Source organism: Amblyomma americanum, chromosome 11, assembly GCF_052857255.1.
Source record: "Amblyomma americanum isolate KBUSLIRL-KWMA chromosome 11, ASM5285725v1, whole genome shotgun sequence".
NCBI classification, from domain to species: Eukaryota; Metazoa; Arthropoda; class Arachnida; order Ixodida; family Ixodidae; genus Amblyomma; species Amblyomma americanum.
In genome coordinates, this window is record NC_135507.1 from 6,816,559 (window position 1) to 6,843,208 (window position 26,650).

Below are 26,650 nucleotides of genomic sequence, written 5' to 3' on the forward strand. Positions count from 1 at the left end.
TGTGTAGCGCCGTACAGCTCTACCCTCGCCTTGCGCTATAATGTTCACACGCTTCAAACTTTCCCGATGTCACAGACAGACAGGTGCAGTGTGAAACTGTAGTGTGAAGTAAATTCAGTTTTTGAAGTGCGCATCCACGAAGATGCCACTTGGGCATTAGAGCGTCAGTTCTGCGGCAACATGTTCGGATTTGTGTCTGCCGTCAGCCACAGGCTGGGAAAGGTGCTGCCGATTTCACTGGCACCCGTAATCTTATATAACCGCCCTATCATCAGTAGCAGAACGTGGAGGCTGAGTTCTTGCGCTTGCGCTTGAGTTCACTGCGTCTTTGATGGCCGCCGGACACTTCTTTTTCCTCTTTCCGGTTCGCATTATTATATTTTGGTGCGAGTACATGTCCACAGGCCCGCGAGTGGCCTACAGTGAGAACCTGGAATGCATATTTGGCTAACATGTACTTTAAAAAATGCGTCGTCGGTCGCATAATTCTCAGTACCGAAAGCGACGTCAGCAGGCCTGAAGCGACAGCTTCAAGTTTCAATGTACCTTCACTGAGTCCGTGTCGCCACCTCTAGACACCTTTAGGGAAACGTCTACCTCCATCTAGATCACCCGGAGAGGTACGGTTGCGTGTGGATAGACATGTAGGGGTCCGCAAACACAGCCATGAAAGAATCACACAAAACTCGATGCAAACGCGTCAACAGCCTGTAATGCGTAATTAGGTGTCTCTGTTGCTTTTTTTCCCTCCCGGTGACACCATTTTCCCGAGCTATAAAGTTGCCAACGATCTCCAGGCCTTAGCCATCGTCGCCAAGATTCGAGGCCGTGTGTGCGCTTGCCTGTGTTTGTCCACATAATAGCGTCCTGTGTGTGTGGCCAAATCTATTCCCCACTCGGAGCGAGGAAAAAAGGGATTAGAGAGAGGGGGAGAGCAAGGATGAGGGAGGACACGGAACTGTAGCGGCTCACAGCGGAACCATCGGCGTCGCCGGTTCCTCTGCCGCGTCGATACCTCCTCTTCTCCCTCTGCCCCTTCTACCTCTTTTACTGTGGACTGCTAATGGCCGACCGTTTTGTCTCGGACACTTGGCTGCAGATGCTTATGGAAAATCGAAGTCTCATTCTATTATCCCGCCCCGGGGAAAACAGTCGGGGCCGGGGAACGCGCTACGGCCGCTGTTCTGTCTATGTGTCTTCGATGCGTCGCGAGAGTGTTTCCCGAGAGTTTGCTGGCGCCGAACCAATGGCTCTGTGTTTTTTTCAATTTTTATTTCCTTTTTTTGTTGCTGTGATAGGAATTCGTAATCGGTACTATCTTTCGTCTCGTACCGTCGTTGCGGCTGTTGCTGCCCTCTTGTTTGGTCGTTGATTTAGTGCCTTATCTCGGCCAAACACATCCCGTTGCACCTTCTATTCTGCTGGTCTGTTTATTATCGGAATCCCTCTCGCCATTTGTATCCTCCTCGCTCTCACATTCTGAATCTCTCTCCGCCTCCTGCTCTTGCTTATGACTAGTGCGATGAAAGCAGTGAGTTTAAATCACACGTTTTTTTTTTTTTACCCTTCAGCATTTTCAGTAAGTTTGTTGAGTTAGGTCGGACTTCTGGTTTCATTGTAAATGAGGCATATGTCCGTTTCTGCCGGGAAGCTTTCCTAGCTCACTGATGGCGAATTCGAACCGTCTCCCAACATTTCAGCAAGAACAGCAGCCCAGATGGGGCCATTCGTTCCAGCTTGGCGACCAAAACCTATTTAAAGGAGCCTATGGATGTGCCGCCGCGAACGCGTTGTTTCACAGTTCTACTGAGTAGTCGATGAGGAGCAGCTGCCCGCAACCTGCTGGTAACGTCCACTTTCCGCTTTCTTATATTTCATGTTTCCTCCCCGTCTTTCCTTCGCAAAATTTCATCTGCATAACAATTTGGTTGCCTTAACAGGAACCTAATAGCAATGCTAATAAGTTGACTTGCACGAAAACCTAAATTCTTCGCCGCTGAAGTGTGCAGGAATTTTTTTTTTAATACGGAAACGAAAAACTGTAATGAACCGAACAGCTTGTGTGTAGTTCATCAGGGCGATTGTGGATGGGCTTTCTAGTATACCGCTTGTAACCGGCGCAAAATGGCAGCAGTACAAAGGTCTCTACAACTGCATTGAATTGTCTACGCTATCAATGATAGCAGAACATGGGTAGTGCAAATACGCTACGAGAAACCAACTACTAAGAAAACATGTTCCATGATATCCTTTATTTTGTTCCCCAAGGCCCGATGACATTACGTAAGGCGGTGGGGTGGGGGCATAATAGTAGTGAATGCAAAATAGCAACTGTACAGAAACACCCTCCTGAGCAATTGTACTGAAACGTCTTTAATACGAAAATTTCAAATCGAAATAAATCCATGTCATTTTCTGCAATACGTCAGGGTTAGCTAGCATAAAGGGCATAGAATGATAGTAGCCCACAGATACTCGAAATCGCTTGGCACTTAGTATGCTACCACTGCGAGATGTGCGTGAAGTACGGTCATTAGCGTAAGTATTCTACGAGACAGGTGGACTAGTGCAAACAAATGGTTTTGAAAAACTCTAGTAAAGTAGCGTAGGCAGGCACGAGCGTAGGCAGGCCCAGGCATCGAAAGGTACAAATTAAAACAGAACGACAGAAAGAAGGGGCAGAATAGGCAGAAACACTTTCGGATCGATTATTGTCCCGCTGATGGGGCCTCGGGACTCGATTGGCCAGCCGGCTATGGGCACAGAAGACGACCGTCGCAATCGGGAGAGGGGAAAATGCTAGAGGGCCACGGCCTTCCGGGCTGCTGACGAGAGGAGGAAGAAGGAACGTCCTGCCATATCTGCAGCTGCTAAGGAAAACGGCTATTTGCGGCTGAACGGCCAGGCGACTGAAAGCGCGTATGCGGCTAAAGCCATTTTTGTTTGTCTGTCCCGGTTTTTTCTCTGAAGGCTGCTTTTTTCACTTTATACATTATTCGATGCCTTTTGCCCGCTCGTAATAACGAGGACATAGGCTCAGCGGAAAGTGTGCCACTCCGTGTACCAACTAGCAGTGAACAGCTGAATTGTATAGCACGCCGTTAGGATGCTGCGTAGCATCAGTTCGCTAAGTGATAAAGAGGAATAAATTGCAAATTAATCACAATTCGCGCCGCCGTGGTGGCGGAGTGGTTATAGCGTTCGGCTGCTGGCCCGAAAGAGACGCGGGTTCGTTCCCGGCCGCGGTGGTCGAATTTCGATGGAGGCGAAATTCTAGAGGCCCGTGTAATGTGCGATGTCAGTGCATGTTAAAGAACCCCAGGTGGTCGAAATTTCCGTAGTCGCTTTGGGCTGTTAAAACCCTATAAACCAATGGCAATTCGCGTGAATGAACAGAAACCCTCAAAGTTTTTATTTTATCCACTTTTGACGCTGGGTTTACTTTATAATTTATTAGCGAATAACACCATCTAGACATATAAAGCCTCGTCCTCACTCGGAGCGTGACGTCATGCAAGTGAGATGGCGTGCATGCGAGCGCCTTTCATGGTGCAGCACGCTACCACATGATTACCATCTCACAATAAAAGAGTGGGTGCCTGGAAGAGGATGTTGTGTCGTCTTTGTGTTTTCGGTGGTGCTAGGCAGCTCAAGCTGGACACCGATGTCAGGGAAGCCTACCTCTTTCGTCGTCTTTCGCATAGACTCACTTGCACCCTCGCCTTCGCTGCTGTTATTTTTTTTTTCCACTATTAGTAAATAGACGAGGAATTGTAGAGGGCACGGTGTGGAATCCCATATTGTGTCTATCCCAGCGAAGAAAGAACGCTATTCATAAAGCACAGTGGGAGCCTTCCTAAGTATCGGACGGAGACTGCAGAGTTTCTAAAAAAAAACATTAAATTAAAGGAGGGTTCCAGCAATAATGCAAATGAGACAATCCGATGAGCAAGTCAAGGCAGTCGAGGCCGTGCACAGCAGCGACACCATTCGGCATTTGCGGAGACCTGTGCGGTGTAGTGGCGTTTCCGGCATGAAAAAGGACGAAACGAGATCGCCAGTCTCCGTCGTCGTATACGCGTCCCTGCGGTTTGCGGTCGACTACGAAAACCGAAACCACGTCCGCGGCGGTGCATGTGAACCTGACGGCACAAGGCGGAAAGAGAGACGGCAGGCTATACATCCTGTCTGGCCGTCAGGTGAGGCAGTCCGCCGAGCGAACGTGCGGCTAGGGTTCCGTGTGCATGTGTCGCAATGGCGAAGTCGAAGCACATGCACCAGGCGTCGACTTCATGCACATACGCCATTTCGTGCATCAGTCTAATGGTTAAAGATCGGCCTTTGAACTTGCTCCGTGCTGGAGCCGTTGCAAGAACTCGTTCATTCATCGATTTTTCAATCAGTCAATGAAACCTTGTTAAGCGGCAAACACATCATCAGTCCAAGACATGTATTCACTGCTGGAACGATCTCTTAGACATTTAATCCTTTTACACTTTATGTCCCGGAGGAGGATAGAAGTTGTTGTTTTTTAATCGAAGTGAATCTCTTTTTTTCATTTCTTTTTGTGTACTAGGGAAGGTAATTTCACTTTTATGTCGCATTAGCTACTGATTTTCATAGTTTATTATTCCTACCAAGTGAACCATTTAGCGCAGCGTTGTACTACAGTGCACTATGCCTTATCACCAGCGACATTTCCGTTTGCTGCTAGCATAATTGGCGAGAACAGCCCTAAGTTAGTGGTAAAAGGAAGAATACTACGCGATGACAGCTCATTCTTATGTGAGCTGATGCGTGACAGATATTGGCAGTTTTTGGAGCCTTCATTGTCCCCTCATTTTTTGGAACGACAAAAGCCATATGAAGGTCCGTTGAATTCGCTCTTATTACAGGAAACTCGAATACAGAAGTGGACCTGCAACGACTAACCGGGAGAGTCGGGTAGTGCACCTAGTTCTGTCTGGCAATTACGAAATGGGAAACGATGCTTAGCACAATAATTTAAGGGAGAGAATGTAATATAACGATTTTTCTGTGATAGTGGTATTGGTTTTAGGTGATAAAGAAGATTAGCTCCACCACGTTTTGTGAGAGTGCGCATTCCTCTAGTACAGCCTCTGTAGAAAGAGCCCAAAGGAGTTTGCTTATGGGCCACGGCGTGTTGCTTTCTATGCATAAGCAGAGTTCTCAGTGTCTTGAAATTAAGAGGGGCTTTGGTCCACGCCTCTACAAAAGTAAGGACTTCCACGGGTCTTCCTGAAGCCTTAGAGCGGCTTAGAAGCGAAGCCGTCCTCGCCGCTGAACGTTTGACAAATATTGTACTTGGGTTACACTCACGAGTAATGCTCGTTGACTCTCGCTTGTATCCTGAACGACTGTAGTACGTTGTTTATTAATTGCCCTTAAAGTACAATTTGTTCGGCGCATCAGTGCGGGCGTGTGGGCCCCACCGTTGCTCTGGGGGCCTAGGGACGCAAAGTCCTTGGATCGCTCTTGGCAGTCTTTGCGTGCTGTCGTCCGAAAGGGCCACTTGTATCCGCAGAACTCGGAACTGACGAAAAAATTGGACTGTGCGATACAGGCGCATAAGGTGAGTGAAGCGAACGCAGTATTCGGTGTACGCAAGCAGCAAAAAGTAGCATTGCTGAACGTGACAAATATACAGCTCGTGGCTGGAACCTATCCAAGTTACAAATTGTAGTCTCATTGCAATAGACGATCAGAATATGGGCTCCTTTTTCGTCCTATTACAGAACTTCAGGCCCTGCTTCAAAAACAAATATTGCTTCTTTTTTTCTTTTTGTGAAAGTCAAAAAGTCAGTCCTCGAGGGGGCTGCCTTGACCCGCCTCTCGTGTCCAAGTACGCATCTACAAAAGGCGACAGACCCTTCTCGGTCGAATGTGCGCCGCTTGGAAAAAGCTGCAACAACGGTGGAGCGTACGGAAGAACGAGGGAGGCAATACGGGAAAAGAACATACAAAAGAGAAGGAAAAGGCCAAGGAGGAAACTGTAAAGGGATCGCCCCTTTCCTTTGCCGTACACGAGCACTAGGTTCAAGAGATGGAACCACAGTAACCCACAATCCACGGTTATAAATCAACCGTCGCGGTGGCGTGCGCTTCGGGAAAGAATGGGGAGCAAGGGGAGAGACCTAGCTAGAAGGATAGATAGACCATGCCCGGCCTTCCTTATTCTTTTCAGAGGCCGCCGCCGCTTCCACCGCGGCTGCTTCGCTTTGTCTTTCCCTAATTCCTTTTTTGTTCTTGGATGTTCTTTCTTTTCCCCGTGTTCTCTTTCTTTATTCCTTTTGTTTTCTCTTTTTTACTTTCTGTGTCCTTGGCAGCCCGTATTTATCGTTTTTTCTGGCTCAAAGTGCGGCGCATATGCATGTATACAGATTCGCCCATAATCCGGCACTGGCCATTCATGCGGGAAGCCCAGCGTCCCGTTTTCCCCCTTTGTTTCCTTTTCCCCCTCCTTAGCAATTCCGAACACAAGACGATCGCGCAAAGCCGTAAAGTGGCCGAGCAGCGTTCTTCTCCCAGTCTTCTGCCTGCTCCCTTTCATACCAGTCACTGGTCGTTGCATAGCGCGTTACGGAATTCAGCACGATAGCCGGGTGGGGGGATTGTTTTCTCTGATACGCCACGCCGATCACCGTCCAGTCACCCGGGATGCCATTTGTTCCTCCTTTATTTATTCGTCGTTCTTTTCTTTTCCGTCGCCGGGTTAAAATCATTGCCGTTCTTAACGCGAATTTGCGTCGTCAACCTCGTCGCAGCTATCGCATCACGGTGCGCGCAATTTATTCGCGCGAAGAGCCTGAATGCCTTTTCCTGGCTTTCATCTTCTCAATTGGGGGGCTGCTTGCTGCTTACAACATGCGCCGCGCGAAGTAACGTACGCAGGCCGGTCGTCTCTCCAAGTTGCCTGCGATTTCTGTTCCTTCATATTTTTCCCCCGAACGCTGCATAGCAAATGGCGCAACCCAGACAATTTCGTTTCGTTTCTGGACGCATGCAGCCTCTCGCGATTATATCCTTCCTTTTTCCCTTTTTTTTTGCTGATTGGTTCGTCTCAGTGTCGGCCGATTTTCTTCCCGTTCGGAACCGCTAGGCTTGGCTTCGGCTTCTCTGAATTCGCACTGCGTCGGACCCTTTTTCTCCCTCCTCTGTTTCGCTTCCTCCTCGCCCAAATGAAGACAAATTGCCGCGGGGAACCGTTCCCTCAAGACGGGGGAAGGTTGAGAAGGGGAAGAGGTGTTCTGGGCTCGGGCCCGCATGGCCTGGTAGGAGGGAAGGGGAGCTTGGGACGACATCTTGTCGAAGAAAGACGCGTGCCCGAATAAGTGGATTTGTTATGGTGTCTCCGCTTGCTTGTCGATAGGGCCTGTCTCGACGCCGATGCCGATCTGCCTGTCGGCTGCTGCTGCTATTGCTGCTCCCAGGGCGACATCTGTCTCTCTCAAGGGTGTACGTGTATGCGTACGTGCGTGCAGGTTTTTTAGAACATTAACCTGTTTAAGGTCGAGCGTCGCACGTCAGTTCTTTAGATCCTCAGCTGTTTTAGGGGCGGACATCTGAGGTCTCTTGTTCGTCGTCCTTATAAAATGACGTCATCACGCAGCAAGGTTACGTGATGGTCTTGGGGCCTATTTAACCCCTTACGCGTTACCATGACCCCTTAAAATTTCACCTTAACACTTCACCTTAAAATTGTGTCACATCACGTTATAGCCACTTCAGTCTTTCTTTTTTACTTTGCAAAGCCTTTATTCATTACCTTTTGAGGGTGTCGGAACTTGCTAGTGGTTTTTGCTACAGTGTGGAGCTCCTCGTAATTTGTGCCCGAGGTTGGCAGGCAGAAAAGAGGCGCACTTTATTTTGTACTCTACAACATAACCCTTAAGGCAGCCATGAAGTCAGCCTAACCAGTCGTACACTCGTTTACAGAATAAGATGCACATTCTTTCTGCTGTGCATGGCGTTGGTCTTCTAGCTCGACTACGTAATTTGAACAGTGTTTCGCCCTCCGTCTTGCTTTAGAGTTATCACGTGACTAGCGTGAGTGAGAACATGGTTGTATTTTTTCACTGCATAGCCTTTCATTGCACCACGATAACCGCGTGGTACGTAGCCTCGCATCGCGCATTCACATCCTCCCCCCCCTCCCCCCCATCCCGACAGGGAATAGTTGTTTTCAGCAGCTCGTTGCAGTACGAAGACAATGCAGCGAAAGACAAGAAGACAAACAAATGCCGAACTTGAACCTTAATTCGGAAAGACACTGAACCTCTGCATATGTGCGCGCAGACACCCTCCCTTTCTCCGCGCGTTTCGTAAACCTCGTAGACGTTTTGTTTTTGCGTCAATACAAGCAGTGGTGCAGCACTTGTTTCTCTCGACGTCTTTCTGTGCTCTGTCCTCATGCTGCAACGCGCCGCTGAAAACGGTGCAAGAACAACTAGCACGGCAGCTTGTCGTATTCAGGGCTTAGTAGTGCTAAGCTGCCTGTTAGCAAAATATATCTGATGCATTTCTCAAGTGTAGATCTCCATGAGCTGAAAGGTAAGGATTGCGCTAATCGGAAAGGGCGTCCGCGCTATAGCTAGATGTGCCTGGAGCTTGCAAGAGAAACATCACAGAACGTATTGCGCCCAACTGCTAGGGTGCCAGTGTACATTGCGGTAGCGCCCGAACAGCGAGACTCCTCTTGAGTAGCATGTGTTACGTTCAGGTATAAAAGATCGAAAGTTTAAAACAAACCAGGCCGCTCGCAGTAACTACATCTGCCAGGAAAGCTAAGAAGGCCCGCGAAACGGACGAAAAGCGGCAACGTCGGCCACATCGTTGGAAAGCCGCTTGCTTCCTTTTCGCGTTGCGCAGGCTGAAAGCGAAGCCCAGGCTGCGAAACGCTGCCTCCGACTGTTACTTAACCAGCCCCGTAGTTCACGTTTTTGACAAGCATACATTACTCAGTTGTCATATTTCGGCATGGCCGCTGCGAATTAAATCCCCTATGACAGGTAGTACCCGGTTAGTCGAACTCGCCTATTTCGAACTCCTGTTTTACTCGAACTGGTGCTTTGTTCCCCTGAACATTATATTCAGAAACGGGATCCCGGTTCCGCTGCTCCTAATTACAACTCAGAGAGAGAGAGAGGGTTTATTGATAGGAAAGTCAGAGAGGTTGGCCTGGAAAATAAATATCTGGCCTGCTACTCTGCTCTGGGGTACGGGAAAAGGAGATAAAAGAAGGTCACGATGGGGGACGATGACGATGGGAGGAGGCAGATGAAAAACTACTTAAAAAAAAAACGAGGCACACTTTCTCACATCACAAACGCGAGACAAGGTCCGTGTCGCTCAAAAAGCGTGAGAGCGCTCGCGTTGCCTTTACAGTTCTAAAACTATCTGGCCAAGCGCCGAGGATCAAATCCTCAGAGAGGAGCGATGTGTCCATAGGCTTCAGAGCAGATGCGAGTATGAGTCTTTCATGTGCATACGCTGGACACGCCACAAAAACATGTTCTATAGTCTCTAGCACGCCACATGTGGTACATTCCGGGGAGTCCGCTTGTCCTATTAAGTGCAAGTATTTGCGCGTGAATGCCACGTTTAAACGTAGTCTACGGATAACGCATGCAATAGGGCGAGGTATCCCGCGAGGAACTGAAAAGGTCATCGTCACATCTAGCCGTTTAAGGCGGATGTGGCGGGTGTCTGGCAGGGCCCAGTACCTAGCCGTCGCCCTCCTCATCAATTCCGAAAGGAGACAAGTTGTGTCCACTATAGAGAACGGTACAGCTGTACGCAGGCCACTGCTGAAGGCGCTCCTTGCTTCAGCGTCGGCGGTCTCATTTCCATCGAGTCCGCAGTGTCCGGGGTTCCACTGAAACACTATACGGTGGCCGTTTCCCTGAGCAAATGATACGAGACTAATCATATCAAGAGCCAGAGCTTGGTAGGCTGTGTGGCGTAGGAAGCATCCTAAAATGTGTAGCGCAGGTTTACAGTCGGTGAAAATGCACCACTCCTGAGGCGGTTCTCCGCAGATGTGGCGAATCGATTCCCGAAGGCCCACAAGCTCTGCAGCGGTTGAAGTAGACTTGTGTCCCAAACTGAATCTGCGGGTCGTCTGTTGGGCAGGGATTGCGAAAGCTGCTGTTGATGCATTTGGAGACGCAGAACCATCCGTGTAGACGTGCACACATTTGTGGTATTCTGACCAGATGTAGGCAAGTGCGAGTTGCTTCAGTCCGCTAATCGGCATCGCAGATTTCTTGATTATGCCAGGGACATGCAGGCAGACTGAAGGCTAACAACTCAGTGCAATTCAAAGAAATATTTGGTTCTCATCGAGTTCGCATTATCAAGATTAGAGTTGCGAACTAAAGACCCTGACCATATATTATTAGCTCCGAAACGCGTTAAACGTGCATACGCGCAGCGAATTCTGCTTAATTTATTAATGCAAAACCATTAGATGCCTCATCTACGTGAAAGCCTCGCGTCGCTCAAAAAATTGTGGCGTTGGTAAAGTACGATTTGTCGAAACGGAGCGACGTTCTCAAAGGCAGGAAAACACGAAATGTCAACCAGTATTAGTCAGTACTAATATATACAACTGGACAATCTACAGAGTAAAACAATGAGGACTCATTAGTAATAGAATTTCAATTTAATTAGAATAAAATTAGGAGAGAACTGAGTAAGAATTGTAATAGCATAACTATGAGTTTGGAATAGCACTAGAATAGGATTCGAATAGAACTGGAATAAAATTGCAATGCGTTCTCATTACTCGCTTGTAAGTTCCTTGAGTGCCCCGGGTAATTTTTTTCTGTATTTTACCTTTGTTTATATTATAAACAATGCGCGAATTCGCTAGCCCGACCCAAGCCATCTGCATTCATGCAACACGTTGGGTTCGGACGAAAGTTCAAAGGTTCGGCTGCGCAAGCAGTGAGCCTTGAATATGCGTTGCCTCGCGTTCTTAGAGATTTTCATCCTCTTTTCCTGTTCTCCTCCTTTTCTCATCGCCCGAAGGGAGAAAGAGCCGAAGCGCAGCGAACATAATGCCTCTCAGCAGCGCTGCTGCGACCCGTGCAGCGCGGCTTGCGAAAGGCCCACGCATGCGTTGTCATTCCCCCTCCCCCTCTCGCAGTTTATTTATGCCCGCGCCTTTTGTCCTGGCCGTGTTTCACGTCTTCCATTCCTACCCTCCTTGCTTCCCCACTCGCCTCTTCCTCCTCCTCATCATCGCTTACTCTCCACTCTCTCCTTTATTCTTCTGGATGCCTCTTCCTCCTCCTCATCATCCCTTACTCCCCACTCTCTCCCTTATTCTTCGGGGTCCCCGACTCCGGCGAGATGAACGAGCTCAGATGTCTTGGCGAGGTCGATATCTTTTAGCGATGCCGCCATCTTCCTTCCTTGCTTTCTTTCTCATTCTTTCAATCCCCGGCATTACTATAGCCGTTGCGTTCCCTGCTGTGTATGCAACTTTTTCCCGTCCTCCTTTCCTTCCATCCCGTTTTTTCGTCCTCGCAGTTTTTGTTCTTTGTATTCATTACAGTGTCTCGTGCGTGGTTCCTCCCTGGCGCAGTACATGTCCTTGCCGTTCTCTCGTGCCACACACTGCGTCCTCGGGCGCGCGAGCCATGCTTTCATGCGCCGACAGTCTCCTTTCTTTCCTCTTTTTTTCTGTCTTGTTCGCTCCTCCTTCCCACCACGCATTTCCGGACCGAACCCCGGCCGGATCGGAGAATCGCCGATGCTTTTTTCGCTCCGCCCACTCCCTCATGACCGTCCTTTTTTTACTTTACTTCGACTTTGCCTGTTCATTGTCTCGCATTGTTTCGGTTTCCTCTCGGTCCGACCTCGCGTTCGCAGCACTGCGTTTCCGTAATCTGAGCGCGCTCTCTCTCTTCCCGATACCCGCTTTCCAAAACATCCCAAGTCCTCCGCGCTCCCTAATGTTCATCCGCATAACGATTCCGACGCACAAAGACAACTGCAGTCAGCCACCCAGCCACCCGCGTTCTGAATAACGGCGGGTTTTTCTTTTCCTATGCTCGCGGACTGACCCGCTTTGTGCAAGAGTCTCCGTCGCCTTCTGGGGCCTCGATGACCGAGGGAATGCGAGGCGTAGGGATGTGGGAATGATACGGCGAGAACCGGGATACCGCATTCCGGGACTCATGCTTATGCATCGGTTCGAGACGATGCCGAGCTTGGGTTGTGGGAGCGACTGAGGCCACTGGGAATCCTCCTCCCTTGCGCACGGTCGTCCCCGTTTCCTTTTGAACTATGCAGCCAGGACGGGACGATGCGCTGCTTGCATAGCGAAGACAGTCCTTATCTTGCGAACGGCTGGCAAGACCACCAGGATTTCGTTCAATGTTTGCCCTAGAGACATCCTTGAAAAACGAAAGAGCGTGCTTTTAGGTCGCTGCAGGCGACGTCGGATGCCTTGTCTTCGGCGAAGCTAATTCGAGAGAGTGAAAAAGGTAAAGCCATAATATGGAGGCTAGTTTAGGCAGGCAATGTTCAGGGGACATAGTCCTAAATTATGAAAGTAATTATTATTTACGATAGCACCAGCATTTGTGATCTGTTCCTGGAAGGCGTACGTGGAAATAATGACTTAGAATTAAAAGAATAAAGATTCCTATTCACTTCAAACAAATATGCGTAATAATACGAGAAAAATGAAAAAGAAAACGACCACTGTTGCCAACTTCGCACCGTCCTTTTTTTTTTCCCCGAAGCTGCCGCGTTGAAGTTATGTCTTGTTGAGGCCTACCGTATACAGGTGCGTGCACCAAAACGCATTTTTTTCAAATGCTGCTGTTAGCTTTGACGCAAGAAAAAAAATATCCACAACATCAAGCTTGACACTCTTTCTCGTTCATTCTCCTTCAATCTTTATGCTGTGAGTCACATAACGTGGTTCACGTCAGGCGTCAACTTAAGTGGTCTTAATGCGTTGGCGATACGTTATATATTAGGATATTTCTGCACGAGGGCGCCTCGCTGTAGTGTTAAAATTCCATAAAAGGTTTATAGAACTGTTACGCGCCAGCAGCGAACATTTATTGTCCGCAGATAGGTTTCGGTACATAGTCCGGATTAGAGCTAGATAGCCAATTTCTCACAGGTGTCAGTAAAATGTACGTTGCAGTCTTTGTATACAACATTTGAGTAGAATACAATAGTTGACGAATTGAGCACAAGGGAAAGTAGTCTGTATAGAGTGTCTCCTCTGGGCATCATTCAACCGCCTTAGAGTTAGATGATGAATTTCGCACTGTGCGCAGTTGACTATAGAATGCTTCCTATGTAAAACGCATGAGTTGCTAATGTGGCGCTAGCTGTGTCCTGATTACCTGTTTCAAGCACGAGATTCGTTGAAATGCAGCAGTCTCCACAGGCAACAAGCTCACCGACCGGCATTTCTCTCAATACACCTGATGCGTTGCGCCAAATATACTCCACGACCTCAGTTAGCGCATACGCAGAAACTGCCCAAGCAGCACAGATAATCGGCCCAATATTGGAAATGTATTGGCAAAGGCTGGCTCTACAAAGACCCAGTGTGAAACCATCATTTCCCAATATTTGGCTAATTTACTGCGCTGCTTGGGTAGCGTCTTTTTATCTATGACTGCGTGGTATATCTATTTAAACAACTAAAACAGGGCGTTTTATTTTGCTATTTCTTGATGTTACACTTCGCAAGTTTTTATGTCATGCCAGTTACTTTAACTCGAATGGAAAATAAAATTTTCATGCTTGAGTAAGCGCAGTTAACTCTCTTAGATAGCAACGTCTCAGGGGGTACTCGCTGTCGCGCTGGGAACAAAGGACAAAGAACGTTTCATTCGTACTGATCGGCCATTTTTTTTGTGTGTGTGTATATGTACCCCCTGTCAAGATATTCCTTGAGCTTGACAGGGGGGAGATCGGCTTTTCTTTCGTTCTACACGGAAATCTTGCAGGTGCGTTGCTACTGTTGTGCAGAGTTCTAAAGACGCTGTAACTTATATGGCGGGAATTCCTCGGCTCCCACCGCGGTCCCCGAGGGAGAGAGGAGGTCCGCACCCTTTCCCCTGTCTTCGCCCTGCCAGCGCGAGCCCCCGCAGCCCATGAATCATTCAGATGGCGTAACGACCATCTCTTCTGCCCCTATCCGCCATCCCCTCACAAACGCACACACTTACTCGATGTAGAACTGGCCGAGACGACGGTGCGTCTCCGTCTCTTCCTCTGCGCGGCGTCTTTTCGCGGGGCACTTCTCGGGAACACTTAAATCAATTATCCTGCCGAGCCAGAGTTGATCCGCGCACGCTGTGGAGGCGGGGGCCGGGTAAGCAGCAGTCGGCTTCCTAGCTGGCTGTTTCCGCCTCGAAGCGCAGCTGCTACTTTAATTTGCCAGCGAACGCGGGCTGCTATTGGTGGGACGTGACCGGATTTCGGCGTTTTCCGCGCGCGCTTCCGGAACTCGCTTTTGAGAGGCCGGTCCTCTTATTCTTCCATGGAGGCCGAAACGCACAGTGGTGCCAAGCGTAGCGGAAACAAGAAAATGAAGTATAAGTTGAGTGGACTAGGTGGAGGCTGTCGACGGAGTGATTTATTTTAGTAACCATGGGACGGCGGAACACACTGAACAGACTGATCAGGTCACGAGTTTTACCATGCTTTGTGGAAAGGTAAAACGTCGGCATTTGTAGTGTTTGAGCGGGCGCGGAATAACAAGTCTGGTTAGGAACACGCGCAACAGAGTAAACATTGGCTTACCGACCAATGGCGGTATATTTCTAGGCATCAAAGTATCTTACAGGGAAATCTCAAAGCTTTAAAAAGAATTGTTTAAGAAGCTTCTCTCTTCTCTCACTGCTGTAAAATAATGCGTCTCAGGACTGCCTCGCTTTTCTCTTTTCGGCAGAACCTTATTTCGAATAATGGCCGCCGCGGTGGCTCAGTGGTTATGGCGCTCAGCTGCTGACCCGAAGGACGTGGGTTCGATCCCGGCCACGGTGGTCGAATTTCGATGAAGACGAAATTCTATAGGCCCGTGTACTGTGCGATGTCAGTGCACGTTAACGAATCACATGGTCGAAATTTCCGCAGCCCTTCACTACGGCGTCCCTCATAGCCTGATTCGATTTGGGACGTTAAACCCCTGTAAACCATAAGCCATAGTTCTTTGGAATACATTAATGCGTAAGTGCGCAGGTAACACAGTCCAAACCGCAGTGGGGATAACCCTCACCGATGTCGTAGTAATTTTTTCTTAACACTCGTCCTCATTTTGACGTCAAATCGCCAACCAGCATCGTAAAGTAAAGAACTGATCGACTGTTTCGAAGTCGTTCCTTATGTCCTGTTCCGTGTAGAAATTTCGAAGACTGCCTATTTCTATTGATATTACCAATAACCACTCGAAACGCGTCCTCAACGCACGATTTCCACTGAATCTTCCAAGCAGCAAGTGTAATCGGCACAATATTAGAAATATATCGGCACATAAGCGGTCCTACAATGGACCAGAGTAAAGTCATCCTATTCCAATATTGGACCGATTACCTGTGCTGATTGGGAGCTTCTCCTGTTCCCCTAACGCCATGTGGAAAAGCGAAAGCGAAGAACAAACCAACTTCCTGGATGAAATGGGGATGTACGGGAAGTGCGGAAGGAAGAAAGGGCAGTGGACCAAAACGGGAGGGCGTTTGTTTCTCCAGCGGGGTAAGAGTAAGAAACAAGGGAGCTGCCGTAGCCCGCCGTCGGACACGCATAGCGTCGTGGTCGTGTCGCCACTGCGTTTGGTCGACGCCATGACGCCTGAGAGGGGCGTTTCCCTTTCTTCCCTCTCATCCAGGTGCCCGAGCCGTCGCGAGTGTCCCACTCCACGCTGACCATCAATGCCACCGCGAGTGCTGCGTACATGTGCCACGCGACCAACTTCGTCGGCGAGGAGCGCTTGGAAATGAGCGACACCCGCGTGTTCGTCGTACAGGCCGAAGGATCCCCACCAGGTGAGCCAATGCACCGAATGTATACGCGCGAATATTTAATTTAGTTTTTCTTACCTCTGCGGCTTTCCTTGCCCTTCGTGTGGAGCATGTGATTCAACTACCGGTTATGTCCTTCGACTCGAAGAAGCACGATGTGCTGCTTTAAGTACGGCGGTATTTATCGGCATGTCCGGTCGGCCCGTGGCGTTGAAGCTGCAACTTATTGAATGATCTGTGTCGTTTATTCGCGTGATCGGGCTCCCCCGCCCGGCGTCTAGTCGGCGCCGGTGCTTCCGAGAAGTTGTGTGCGCGTGTTTGTGGTGTGTGAAGACGCCCGGACCGCCACCGCCGCCGAGGGTTCCCGAGTTTAAGTGCGCTTGCGTCTATGCGAGCGGTGGTGCTCGCGCGCGGGCAACATGAAGCTCAGGTACCACATCGACGCGTGTGACCTCGTCGGAAGGCCAATGTCTCGCTGCCCTCTGTGGTCTCCATTCTGGGACAGTGTCCTCCCAGCTCTCTGCTTGGAACCCACACGCTTCATCGATCCTCACCACTGTATAACCGGTCATATTTCTATACACGCAATATATAATGCAGGCGAGGAGATGGACCGTTAGTCGACCAGCAGTTACTGAGGCTACCTCCTACGTAACGTGGCGACGTGAACATCTACCGTCACACTAGAAGCGCTGGCGCATACATAGCCTGCAACATGGCCCGTCTACCTGGAACAACTGCATTTCTTCTTCTCCGTAAACAACGTCGCAACGAAGGACAAGAACAGGGCTTTCCTCAGCAACGTCTGCGAGCTGGAGACGTGCGCCATTCTTCGCTTCCTCTGCGCAGCCAGATCTTCTATCGAGTCAACGTACAGAGAAATCGTGGCTAAACTTAGCGCCGACATTGTGAGTACGCTTTCGGTGACTTTAGAGCAATTTCACTTCAACAACTGTGACCAGTGAGCAGATGAGCCGTTAAGTCTTATGTCGGTGCTCGGCGTCATCTGTGGGGACATTGCCATTTCGGCCGACACTTTGATTCCCTGGTCCGCGACCGACTGGTACCGAAAGAACGAAATCGACATGTTCCATTCACGCAGAGATCGGTACTGCAATAGACATGCTGGTTAGACACTGTATATGCCAGGCAATCTGATCTCCACAACGGGTCACGCCACTCGGGCCTGTAATCGAGAGGAAAGAAAGCATCCGCCTCTGCGGATATTTCACGTGTACGGCTGATCAGGCACCTCAGTTCGAAACGTACCCGCTACCGACAGTTGATCTACTGTTCGCTGACTTCTCAGGCTTCTAGGGGTTTTCAACTGTCTACCTCAGCCAAGCTTAACAACTGACGGTCGGCGAGTTCACAGCTTCGCTTATCATTGCAAACACACAACGGGATATTTTCAAGACAGTAATACTTCACTTTCGAGTGCCATCGGCGCCCTCTATATTGCAGAGGTACTATCTGGGACAAAGGTGTTGTAGTCCACGCAGCGAGAGTCGGAGCAACGGAAAACTGCATCGTAACGCCATCTACAGGCGGCATCTGGGATCGAGACAGCCAATGGGAGCCGGTTATTATCTGCAGGCATGTCGATGAATTCGTTTCAGTGTGTCTTGCTTTAGATAGCGTTGCGATGCAATTTTCCGTTGCTCCGGCACCCGCTGCGTAGAGTATACCACTTTTTTCCCGATAGTACATGGAAGAACTGCTGGTAGGCATCCCAAAGACGCACTTGGACGACATCGTTGTGGGAGGCCTAGATGAAGAGCACCGCAACAACCTGAGCGCTGTAGTCGCTAGAATGCGAGACTCGGGGTTTCCTCTAAGCGAGGAAAAAGTTACCTTCTGGTCTGCAGAAATCGCGGTCGTGGACTAGCGAACTGGCAGAAGGGCAGTTCCCTCAACCGTCGAACAAATCACGGTGGTTCGCGAAGCTTCCGAACCGACGAATAAGTGCCAGCCGCAGTCGTTTCCTTAACTGCTCAATTACTGCAGTGGGTTCCCACGGAGCATCACACAGCCTTAAACCCCTTCGCCGCTTGCTTGGAAGGCATGTAGATTGAAAATGGACTGATGAAGAAGCAAGAACTTTACAAAAAGCCATGCACCTTATCCAGTCATTAGCAATGCTCACCCACTAAGGCCGACTGTGCCGTGCATCGCGAAGAAGCACGGTGCGCTCACTTTTCAAGTACAGCGGTATTTTACAGCACTCATAATCGGCCTGTAACGTCGAAGCTTCAACACATCCCACGATGTGTGTCGTGCATTCGCGCGTTCAGGCGTTCACAGTCAGACGCCCATACCCCAGCCGGCGCCGGCGCTTTACAAGAATTGTGTGTGTGTCATGTGTGTATTTGGCGTTTTTTTTTCGCAGGTAGAAGTGTTTTGTAGCTATGTTTCTTTTGAACGTCTCGCACCCTTTTCGTTTTACAGTGTTTATTTTTTTTGTATTTCTGTCGCAATGTGCGCCCTCTGGGGACAGACTCGATGGACTCGTGGTTAACTCATTTTGTTGTCACTCTTTCTTCCCTTCTTTTTCCTTTGTTCCCCTCTCCGCGTGTAGGGTAGCCTACTGGGCATCGCCTGGTTAACCTCCCTGCCTTCCCGTCCTTTCCTTTCTCTCTCTGTCTGCCGCATATTAGTTCATCAACGTGAATCCTGAGTTGCCGAGAAGAGTTTACTAATTGACTGTCCTCCTTGCACCTTTACGCTGACGTAAACTGTCAACGTCACCTCATGTACTACATCTTTTGCACGTGGAAATGCGGCGTTTGTATTAATAATTCTCCTTCGCCTTAAGCTCCGTGTTTATTTGCTTGAGTGATTCCTTCTGAATAGCGGTAAAAATTGTGCGGTTGGCATTTATACGGCCTCGCTAGGCCACTGTGTAGCGGTGTTCTCAGTTATGAAGACACGCAAAGCGCCATCGTAAAGGTTTGAAATGAACGGCAACCAATTTTTTTAACAACACGGCTTTCGAAACCTACTCGGTTTCTTCATCAGGTTGCGAGCGCGGGCGAGTTGCAGCTTATCTCTTATCAGACAGACCTCTGTCGAATGTTTTTTTTAGCCTGTTTCTTTTCTTAAGAATGCAAACATCGGTCTCTACTTGCACCGTAGTAAATAGTTATAGCTCACGTGGCCGCACGAACGTTTCTGCGCTTTAAAAGCACATATCGTGGTGAAAGAACCGAGCTATCGTGCACTCACGTCGTCTTCAGGAAGTGGTCAGATTGATAGATTAAGTGGGGCGGTGATGGCATGAAAAAAAAATGACAGCAATGGTCGCGTCAATAAAACGGGAATGAATTATTCCAGCAAGCGTTCAGCGTTGGACTACTCGGTATTCGTCGTATAGAGCAAGTTAAGCGCACTGTAAACGATTTTTTATATGCCTTTAACGCGCTCTACCTCAATGAAAGAGTTTAAAACGTGGCTACGGACATCTAAGAAATCATGTCGGAAACGCCTGCACTTCCCAGGATTTGGCGCCGGGTACGACGAAGACAGCCAATTTTATTTTTATTATGTTTTATTTTGCCCCCTCTCTGAATCAATGTCATAAACCAAAAGTGAACATCCTACTGGATAAATGCAGCATACGTCAATCTGTGCGAATCGGTGGAAGGGGTCTTTAACGGGTCGTTTCGATCGCCGTGCTGGGAGCTACAAAAGAGCGCCTGTCACACCATGATGCCTCGTTGGGCTTACCCGCAAATACTTCTTTAATCCGCAGAGCATCAAGACGGATGATTCCGCGCGAAAACGATAACTTCCGTGGACTGCTCTCCGCAGTGCTCTCCCCATATTCCGCCCCCTCCTCCTCCTCCTCAGGCTCCATTCTTTTCACCGACCCCCATAGCTCTGACGACGCCGATTGGAACAGTTGTGCGCGTTGCCTGTGAGGCCCCCCGTGCTTGGAACGTGTTGCCCTTTTCGGCAATCTTTCCAGTCTACAGAAGGGTTGAGGAAGTGAAGAAGAGTTCGCGGAAGATGCGGAGTCTACGCAAGGCGGCACAGATTGTTTCAAAACAAAATCGCTCGCAATCTCACCTCCCGCCTCAGTCTCAGCGTTCCGGCAGTTGCATTCGCTTCGCTCTATCCCAGCTATGTGTTTCCTTTCTTCTCTTCTTCTTTGCTGAGCGCACTCAGTGCACTGTCGACTGCGGGTATGCAGTTTGTGTTTTGTCTTTGGTTGCGTCGTATCGACGGGGTTGCTGTTTCGGCATACCGTAGAGCGAGGCAGCGGAAGCGCTGGCAGGAATTCAGGAGGACGCCATTGTTTTTCTCATACTTCACTCCGCCTTTTCTTTCTTTTCGTTTTCATTCCTCTAGCGCTTCTTGTGATCCAGTGAGATTTGTTTCCGAGTCGACTGTCTCGGCGGTCCTGGGGAAGTGAATGAGAATGAAGGAAACAAGAAATAGAAAGAACGCCACTGGGAAGTTAAACAAGAAAGTTGAACTGAGTGTGCTCAGCGCCGGATTGTTAGCCGCTCAGCGCAGCAGACATACAGAGGAATCTGCATTCGCCGCGATTGATAGTCCACGCTTGACATGCCGTATATAGCATACGGTAGGCGTGTTTGTGTTTGGTATTGCCGCATTTAGAAGGTTTGATATTGTCGTGCTCCCAGTGTGAGTTTTTTTTCATTATTTCCCTCTCACCATTAGTTCTCTTTTTTCCATTGCTTTTGCTTTTGCTTTTTGTGACCAGTTGAGTTTGTTAGTCTCCGCAGTCTCCTCCCATCCTTCGTTCGGTTCTTGAGGTGGCCCAGTTTCCTCCGAGCTGAATTCGGCGTCTTCGATTCGTCAACTTTGATTCGGGTGACCGGGTTGTTTCCGATTTTGTGACGCATGCTAATGCAACATTCCTCCCCGACGGCCTTAAAAGAACCGCAGCCGCCGCGACATCTATGCCGATATTTTTAAGTACAGCAGCTGACTGTGCATTGCCAGCTTATGGCGCCTGTTGTTTTCGCTTGATTGAAGCGAACAGTAACGGCTCGTTTCTGGGGGCAAACTTCTGCATGCGGGATCCTTTGGGATGAGGAGGTTCTGTTTTTTGAGCAGGAACCTCATATCCTCTCAAAACGCCGCCTGTCAGAGCAGACGTCCATGCGGAGGTCTGGATGAAAGTGCGGCGGCGTGGGATTGGCTGTCGTCTTCGACTCGGTTGCTCATGGACACCCTCGCGAGGGTTCACTCTCTGTGTTCCCTTAGCTACTTTTCTGAAAAACCCAGCAACATGTCTAGCTCCTTTCTGGTCTGCTAGAGGGCGCAGCTGTTCGAGAGAATATAAATAAAACACGGGGAGCGAAAGAGAATATGTGAAAGGTTCAATACACATTCGACAAGCAGCGTGGTTGGCACCATTTTTCAACACACTCGAAAGCATGTCACAACTGCTTGACCATGTAACATTTTAGAAAACACTCCTCCTCCTTCTCTTTATCATTGCAGTCATTATCATCATCATCTTAGTTGAGTGCTGTCGCGGAAGCAGGGGCTCACTCGAACCCGGGCTCCGTTGGGTAGCGTGTCCAAGCCTTCGGCTGAGTTGAGATCGAACTTGAAGCTTGGGAAATCGAAAACAAGCGCATTTATTTCACTCTGAAGGAACCTATTTACATCTTTAAGGAAAAAAAGCAAACAGTCAAAATTGAAGAGCCCATGCGTCGAGCAACCGGATGAGCCTTGTTGCCAGGTCCCAGAGCGTCTTTCTTACTCAGCACGTTCGTTAAATCCCCTAAGGTTCCGCCCCTTCATCAGGCGGTGGCCAATCCAGCACGTGGCACATTTCTCTAAGATGGGAAAAGTTGCATAGCACTGGTGCAAGCGAAGGCCCTCGCTGCAGAGTCCACCCGTGGGAACTGGCGAGGAAGAATCGCAAGTTCGCTGCTATTTCGCACAGTGGTGCAACCGCACTGCAAACGGCACGTATCCATCGAAAACACAGTTGAGGTGTGTGGTGCCGCGGGCCTCAACTGCGGCAAGCTCTCTCTGGTCGGGCCGGCTCCTATCGGACTCGGTTACTTACTTGAAGGCACCGTTCCCCTATTCTCCTGTCGTCTGTCTACCGTTGGTCGCCGCCCCAGGCGTCTTTCTTGCTGGGGACCAGTCAAAGGGAAGGCAATCCCCCCCCCCCCCCCCCTGCCCCTCCCCCGACCCCCTCCAAGCGTGGGAAAAGCTCCGCAGGTAATTTCACAGCCAGGCATCCTTTTTGGTCAAACTTCGTGTCGCCAGCAGGGTTGTAACAGTGCAATGCCGGACTTGCAGGACAAATACCTTTCCCATAGATTTTCCCACTTTGTGTCGAGAAAACTGGCTGTCGCATTGAGCGCGTCCTTTTATCTGTGGTGTATTGTAGAATTGTTTCTAGGCGAACTATTGAGCGCTACTAATTTTCGGACGAGCACACAGACAGTCATGACAGCACGCGCCCTCAACGAGTTTTATGTAGTGTATTATAGAATATAAAATGTGTTTCATCTTATTCAATGCAGCTTACTAAAAACAGACTAGTTATGAGGAATGTAATGTAATTCACCAAATAATATTCACTGATACGCTGAAATGAGATACCAGCGTGGTAAAATGACGGCTCAGAAGCGCTGCTCTCGGTCTGCCATTACGCTTTCTTAATTTTGAAAAAATCGGCATTAAATAGTCTGTAATGCCCTGAACAATACACATGAGTGCAGTAAAGGAAATTATGCATGAAACCTGTCGCAGGGTGCGGTCCGCTAAACCTCGCATCTTCCGATGGCTCATGTTGTGCGAATGAGATATGGTCAAGTGCATATTACAGAGAAACACGGGAGGAAGTCTTCCGCACGACCCGACCGGTCCCTCGCGCATATGGCACCCCGCTGCCCCCAGGGCTCCAGGTTCCTCCTCGACGATTGAAATTAATGGGAAACTCGGCAGCCAAGCGTGCGCGGTGCGCTCTTTTACCCGCGCAGTAATTTCGCTCATTCGTTAGCTTTCCCTCTTTCTGACCCTCCCTCTACTTTCTCGCCCTTTTATATCTGCCTTTTAAGCTCGTGTTGGTTTCGGAACCGCCTTTTCTCATTTCCGCCCCATGGCGAGCAGAACCTGCCGTTATTAGTTATCATCGCGCGCAGCTATTATTTCTTTATATTTTTTCGCTTCCGGTGGAGAATCCCGTGTTTTCCGCTCTCCTCCCCATCCACCTCCTTTCGCTGCTTCCTCTCCGCGCGCTTTTGACCCCGTATATATGGAGTGCGCATGCGCGCTTTGTGTGTGTGCACGGCAAACCGCGCCCGCGCGAGCGGGAAATGCGATTATGAACGAGCACGGGTCGTGTCTCCTTACGGGGTGCACTTGTCTTCCTTATAGAGAAGAAATTTCCCACTTGCTGCTTCTCCTGCGGTCGGGAATCTCACGCTTTAACAGCGACGTGGTTGCGGGAAGAAACAGCCGGAGAAAAAGGAGGAATCGGGGTAAATGCTTTCTTAAAGAGATTCGAAGTGACGCGCATGAGAAAGACGTTGCGCTGTAATCGGCTGTGGTTCTTCCTTGCAGCTGGTTAAAAAATGTCGTCGTATGGCGCAGCCGAAAACTCCCGCCTGTTCGTCGGCTGGCTTATAAAGATATTGTCCTGGTTAGACACGTGGCGAGCCTGCCACGTGGCCACTAAAGGGCCACATAATGGCTCATGTGGAGTTACGAAGGCCGCGTCGACAAGTTAATTACACCTCTTGGGAGATGATTTAAAGGTATCGCTGGTCACTTGGGGTTGTCGTGGGGAGCATCAATCTGGCAGATTTCTTTTTTTCTCAGTCGCAGCCTCCGCAAGCTAGACGGAAGGAATGACAGCGAAGGGTAAAATAGTACGTGGTTACCAGTGCAAAAGAGTTACAGCTAGGCAGATGGAAGTAAGGATATTTTGCATTGCAACTCGGTTCCTTGATGTTCGCGCCGGGTGACTCAAACGAAGCGAAATGAATCGGCGCCAAACCTTACTACGCTATCAGTGTCGTATACCATTAGCGAACGGCGCACTGCTCTTCTCCAGACACTGCAGTGGCTTAGCTAAGGCATCTTTAACCAGGACTTGACTAGGGAAAGTGAAGTACACCGAACGAGTCCCAGGTGAAAACTGCTTGCTCGAGGCCGGAGGGCGCTCCTGTCCGTAAAACGATCGCGCATGGGGGTCTCTGGGGAGATGCAGATAGAGCGTCGGCGCACGGATTACCCCAATCTGTGCCCCGGGGCTCCGTTGGACCTCTGCGGGAGCTGCAGGATTTAGAAGGCGGTGGCAGTGGTGGGGAAGGGGTGGACGACGTGCGGCCGCTATAAACTGGGGTGGGCGTGAGAGGGAGAGAGATTTGATTTGCATTTCGCCCCGCTTCCTTGGTCCCGCTCCCTTTTTCTCTGGCCTGACGAACAGCGATTTGTCAGGGTCACGTAATTAGCGACGCTTTGAGGACCAGGAGAGGGTTGGAAAGAGGGGAAAGGGTTGGCGAGGAGGTGACAACGCTGACCCACGTTCAGCAGGGCATCTCCCGGCTCTTCCAGAAGCCGGAGGTTTGTGTCGCTGTTTGCAAAGGCGCAACGCCGTGGTGGGGGCAAAAATAAAAGAAATAAAACAAGAAAGAAAGAAATAAAACAAGAAAGAAAGAAAGAAAGAAAGAAGGAACGAAAGAAAGAAAGAAAGAAAGAAAGAAAGAAAGAAGGAAAGAAAGAAAGAAAGAAAGAAAGAAAGAAAGAAAGGAAAAGGAAGAGAGGAAGAAAAAGAGCGCAGGCACCAAATTGAGGTTTCGGGAGCGAGTCCGTTTAGTTGTTGTCCTCTGTTGGAGTGGCGTTTAGCTTCTTTTTCTTCTTCTCTTTCTGTCGCTTTCTTTTTGTCTTTCTTCTGCGTTTTATTTTTCTCGTGTGTCTGGCTTCTTAGAAACAAGGAAGCGAAGGGACTGCATGGGTGATGAGGCGGGGGGGGGGGGGGGGGGAGGCAAGGGGGAAGAAGCGGAAGATGGAGACGACGATCCTGGCGACGACTAGTCTGTCGTCTCAAGCTTTGCATGTCACTTCTCCTTCCTGTTTCTTTTGATTTTCTTCCTTTCTTTTCTGACTCTGCTGCTCACACATACACGCACACTCGCGGGTACTGTCGTTAACGGTGCGGCTCGCAGGACGGGGGTGTGACTGGATTGCGCCTGGGCCGCGTCAGTGCAGTAGTGGCAGCAGCAGCGGAGCGGGTGCTGATGGAGATTTGACGCCGTTACTCGCACGCTCTGTCCTCGCGGGTTCGTTCTTCTTCGTTCTCTCCTTCGAGGCTTCAATTCGCTACGTCGCCTTTCTGCACCCTTTTCTTTCTTCATTATTTTCTTTATTCGATCTTTCATTCTTTTTGCTTCTCGCTTGGCTGCATGTTGCGCGCCCTTTCCAACTGACGACAACGCGCTCACGGCTGTTTTTCTCAGAACTTGCTTGAACGCGCTCCTCTAGCATTCTTGGGAAGTCGTTTCCGCGTGCTGGATACTTAGGCGCGCAAATGAGTCCGACGGGGGTCGCGGCTCTCTTGCGGCGTGCTCAGCACCGGTGATGAGTTCGAACAGGCGATAAAAGTGAAAGAAAGAAATGGAAGAAGGAGAGAGAAAGCAAATGCGCATATTGCGTGGAAACGCAGAGGAGAGGAGCCCAGACGGGTATAATGGGTAATTGGGTCCTCCCATTTCTCTCTCTTTCTTCGAGTCGTCGATTCCGGTGGCCAAGACCTGAATAGGAGCTGGACCGAGGCCCGACATGGTCATGGGATAAGGCATGGAGGGTGTGCTCCTTTCGCTGAGGGTTTTCCCGCAATGAATTTTTCTTTTTATTTAATGACGGTGCTTTGCACGGGGAGGGGATTAAAAAAGAGGGGGAGGGAGTGAATACGGGACGGTGTGATTGCGCTTTCTTCAAGTGAAGAAAAACAGTGTTGAGGGCCGCGCGCGTGTGGTTGGGGCGCACTAATTAGTGGGCTGAGATCAGTTTCCAAGGTCGCACAGTCCATCAATTTTCAAAAGTGCATCACTTGGGCTCAACGCAACGCTGTTGGCTAAAAGTTAAGGTGTAAATTACGAATTTCCTTTTTGTGCTGCGTTTGAAGTGACCAACACGGAACACAACACGGAATGTGGAATACATTTCCGCTTATGAATTACTGGGAACTTGGTCGCCCAACTGCAGTACGATAACTCTTATAATTTCTTTCTATCCTACATGACTTCCGCCGCTGAAAACTGAATAATAGAAATAGCGGCACTCTTGAAATGCGCAATATAAAAATCACGTTTGGCCGGAAATACTAGGATTTCCTTTGTACACCTTTCGTCGTAATGATTTGAATCCAAAAGATGTGCTACGTGTGGATATAAAGTGACTGTATTCAGGATTTGAGAGAATTTTTTTTCTTCTGTATTGTTGTCTAATAAAGTTTGATGTTTCATTTGTTTTCCCAGTTATCATTTCGAAAATACTTGGATATTTCCACAGGGCGGTGATCCCGGTACAAGAGTTGCACCGCGTTACACGAGGTGGCAATTCGCTCATCTCATGGTGTAGATACCGGAGCTTTAAGTGCCTTCGTGCGGGGCTTCGGAGTACGCCAGATG

General features: G+C 49.4%; 1 protein-coding gene across 1 annotated transcript in view; it reads left to right on the top strand.

The window, feature by feature from the left end:
* Window positions 1–26,650, top strand: part of LOC144111227 (tyrosine-protein kinase transmembrane receptor Ror2-like) — a 434,452-nt gene that overhangs the window by 204,711 nt on the left and 203,091 nt on the right. The window contains exon 4 of the mRNA XM_077644442.1: window positions 15,887–16,043. Within this exon, the coding sequence (XP_077500568.1) occupies window positions 15,887–16,043 (157 nt within the window). The remainder of the gene's footprint in view (window positions 1–15,886; window positions 16,044–26,650) is intronic.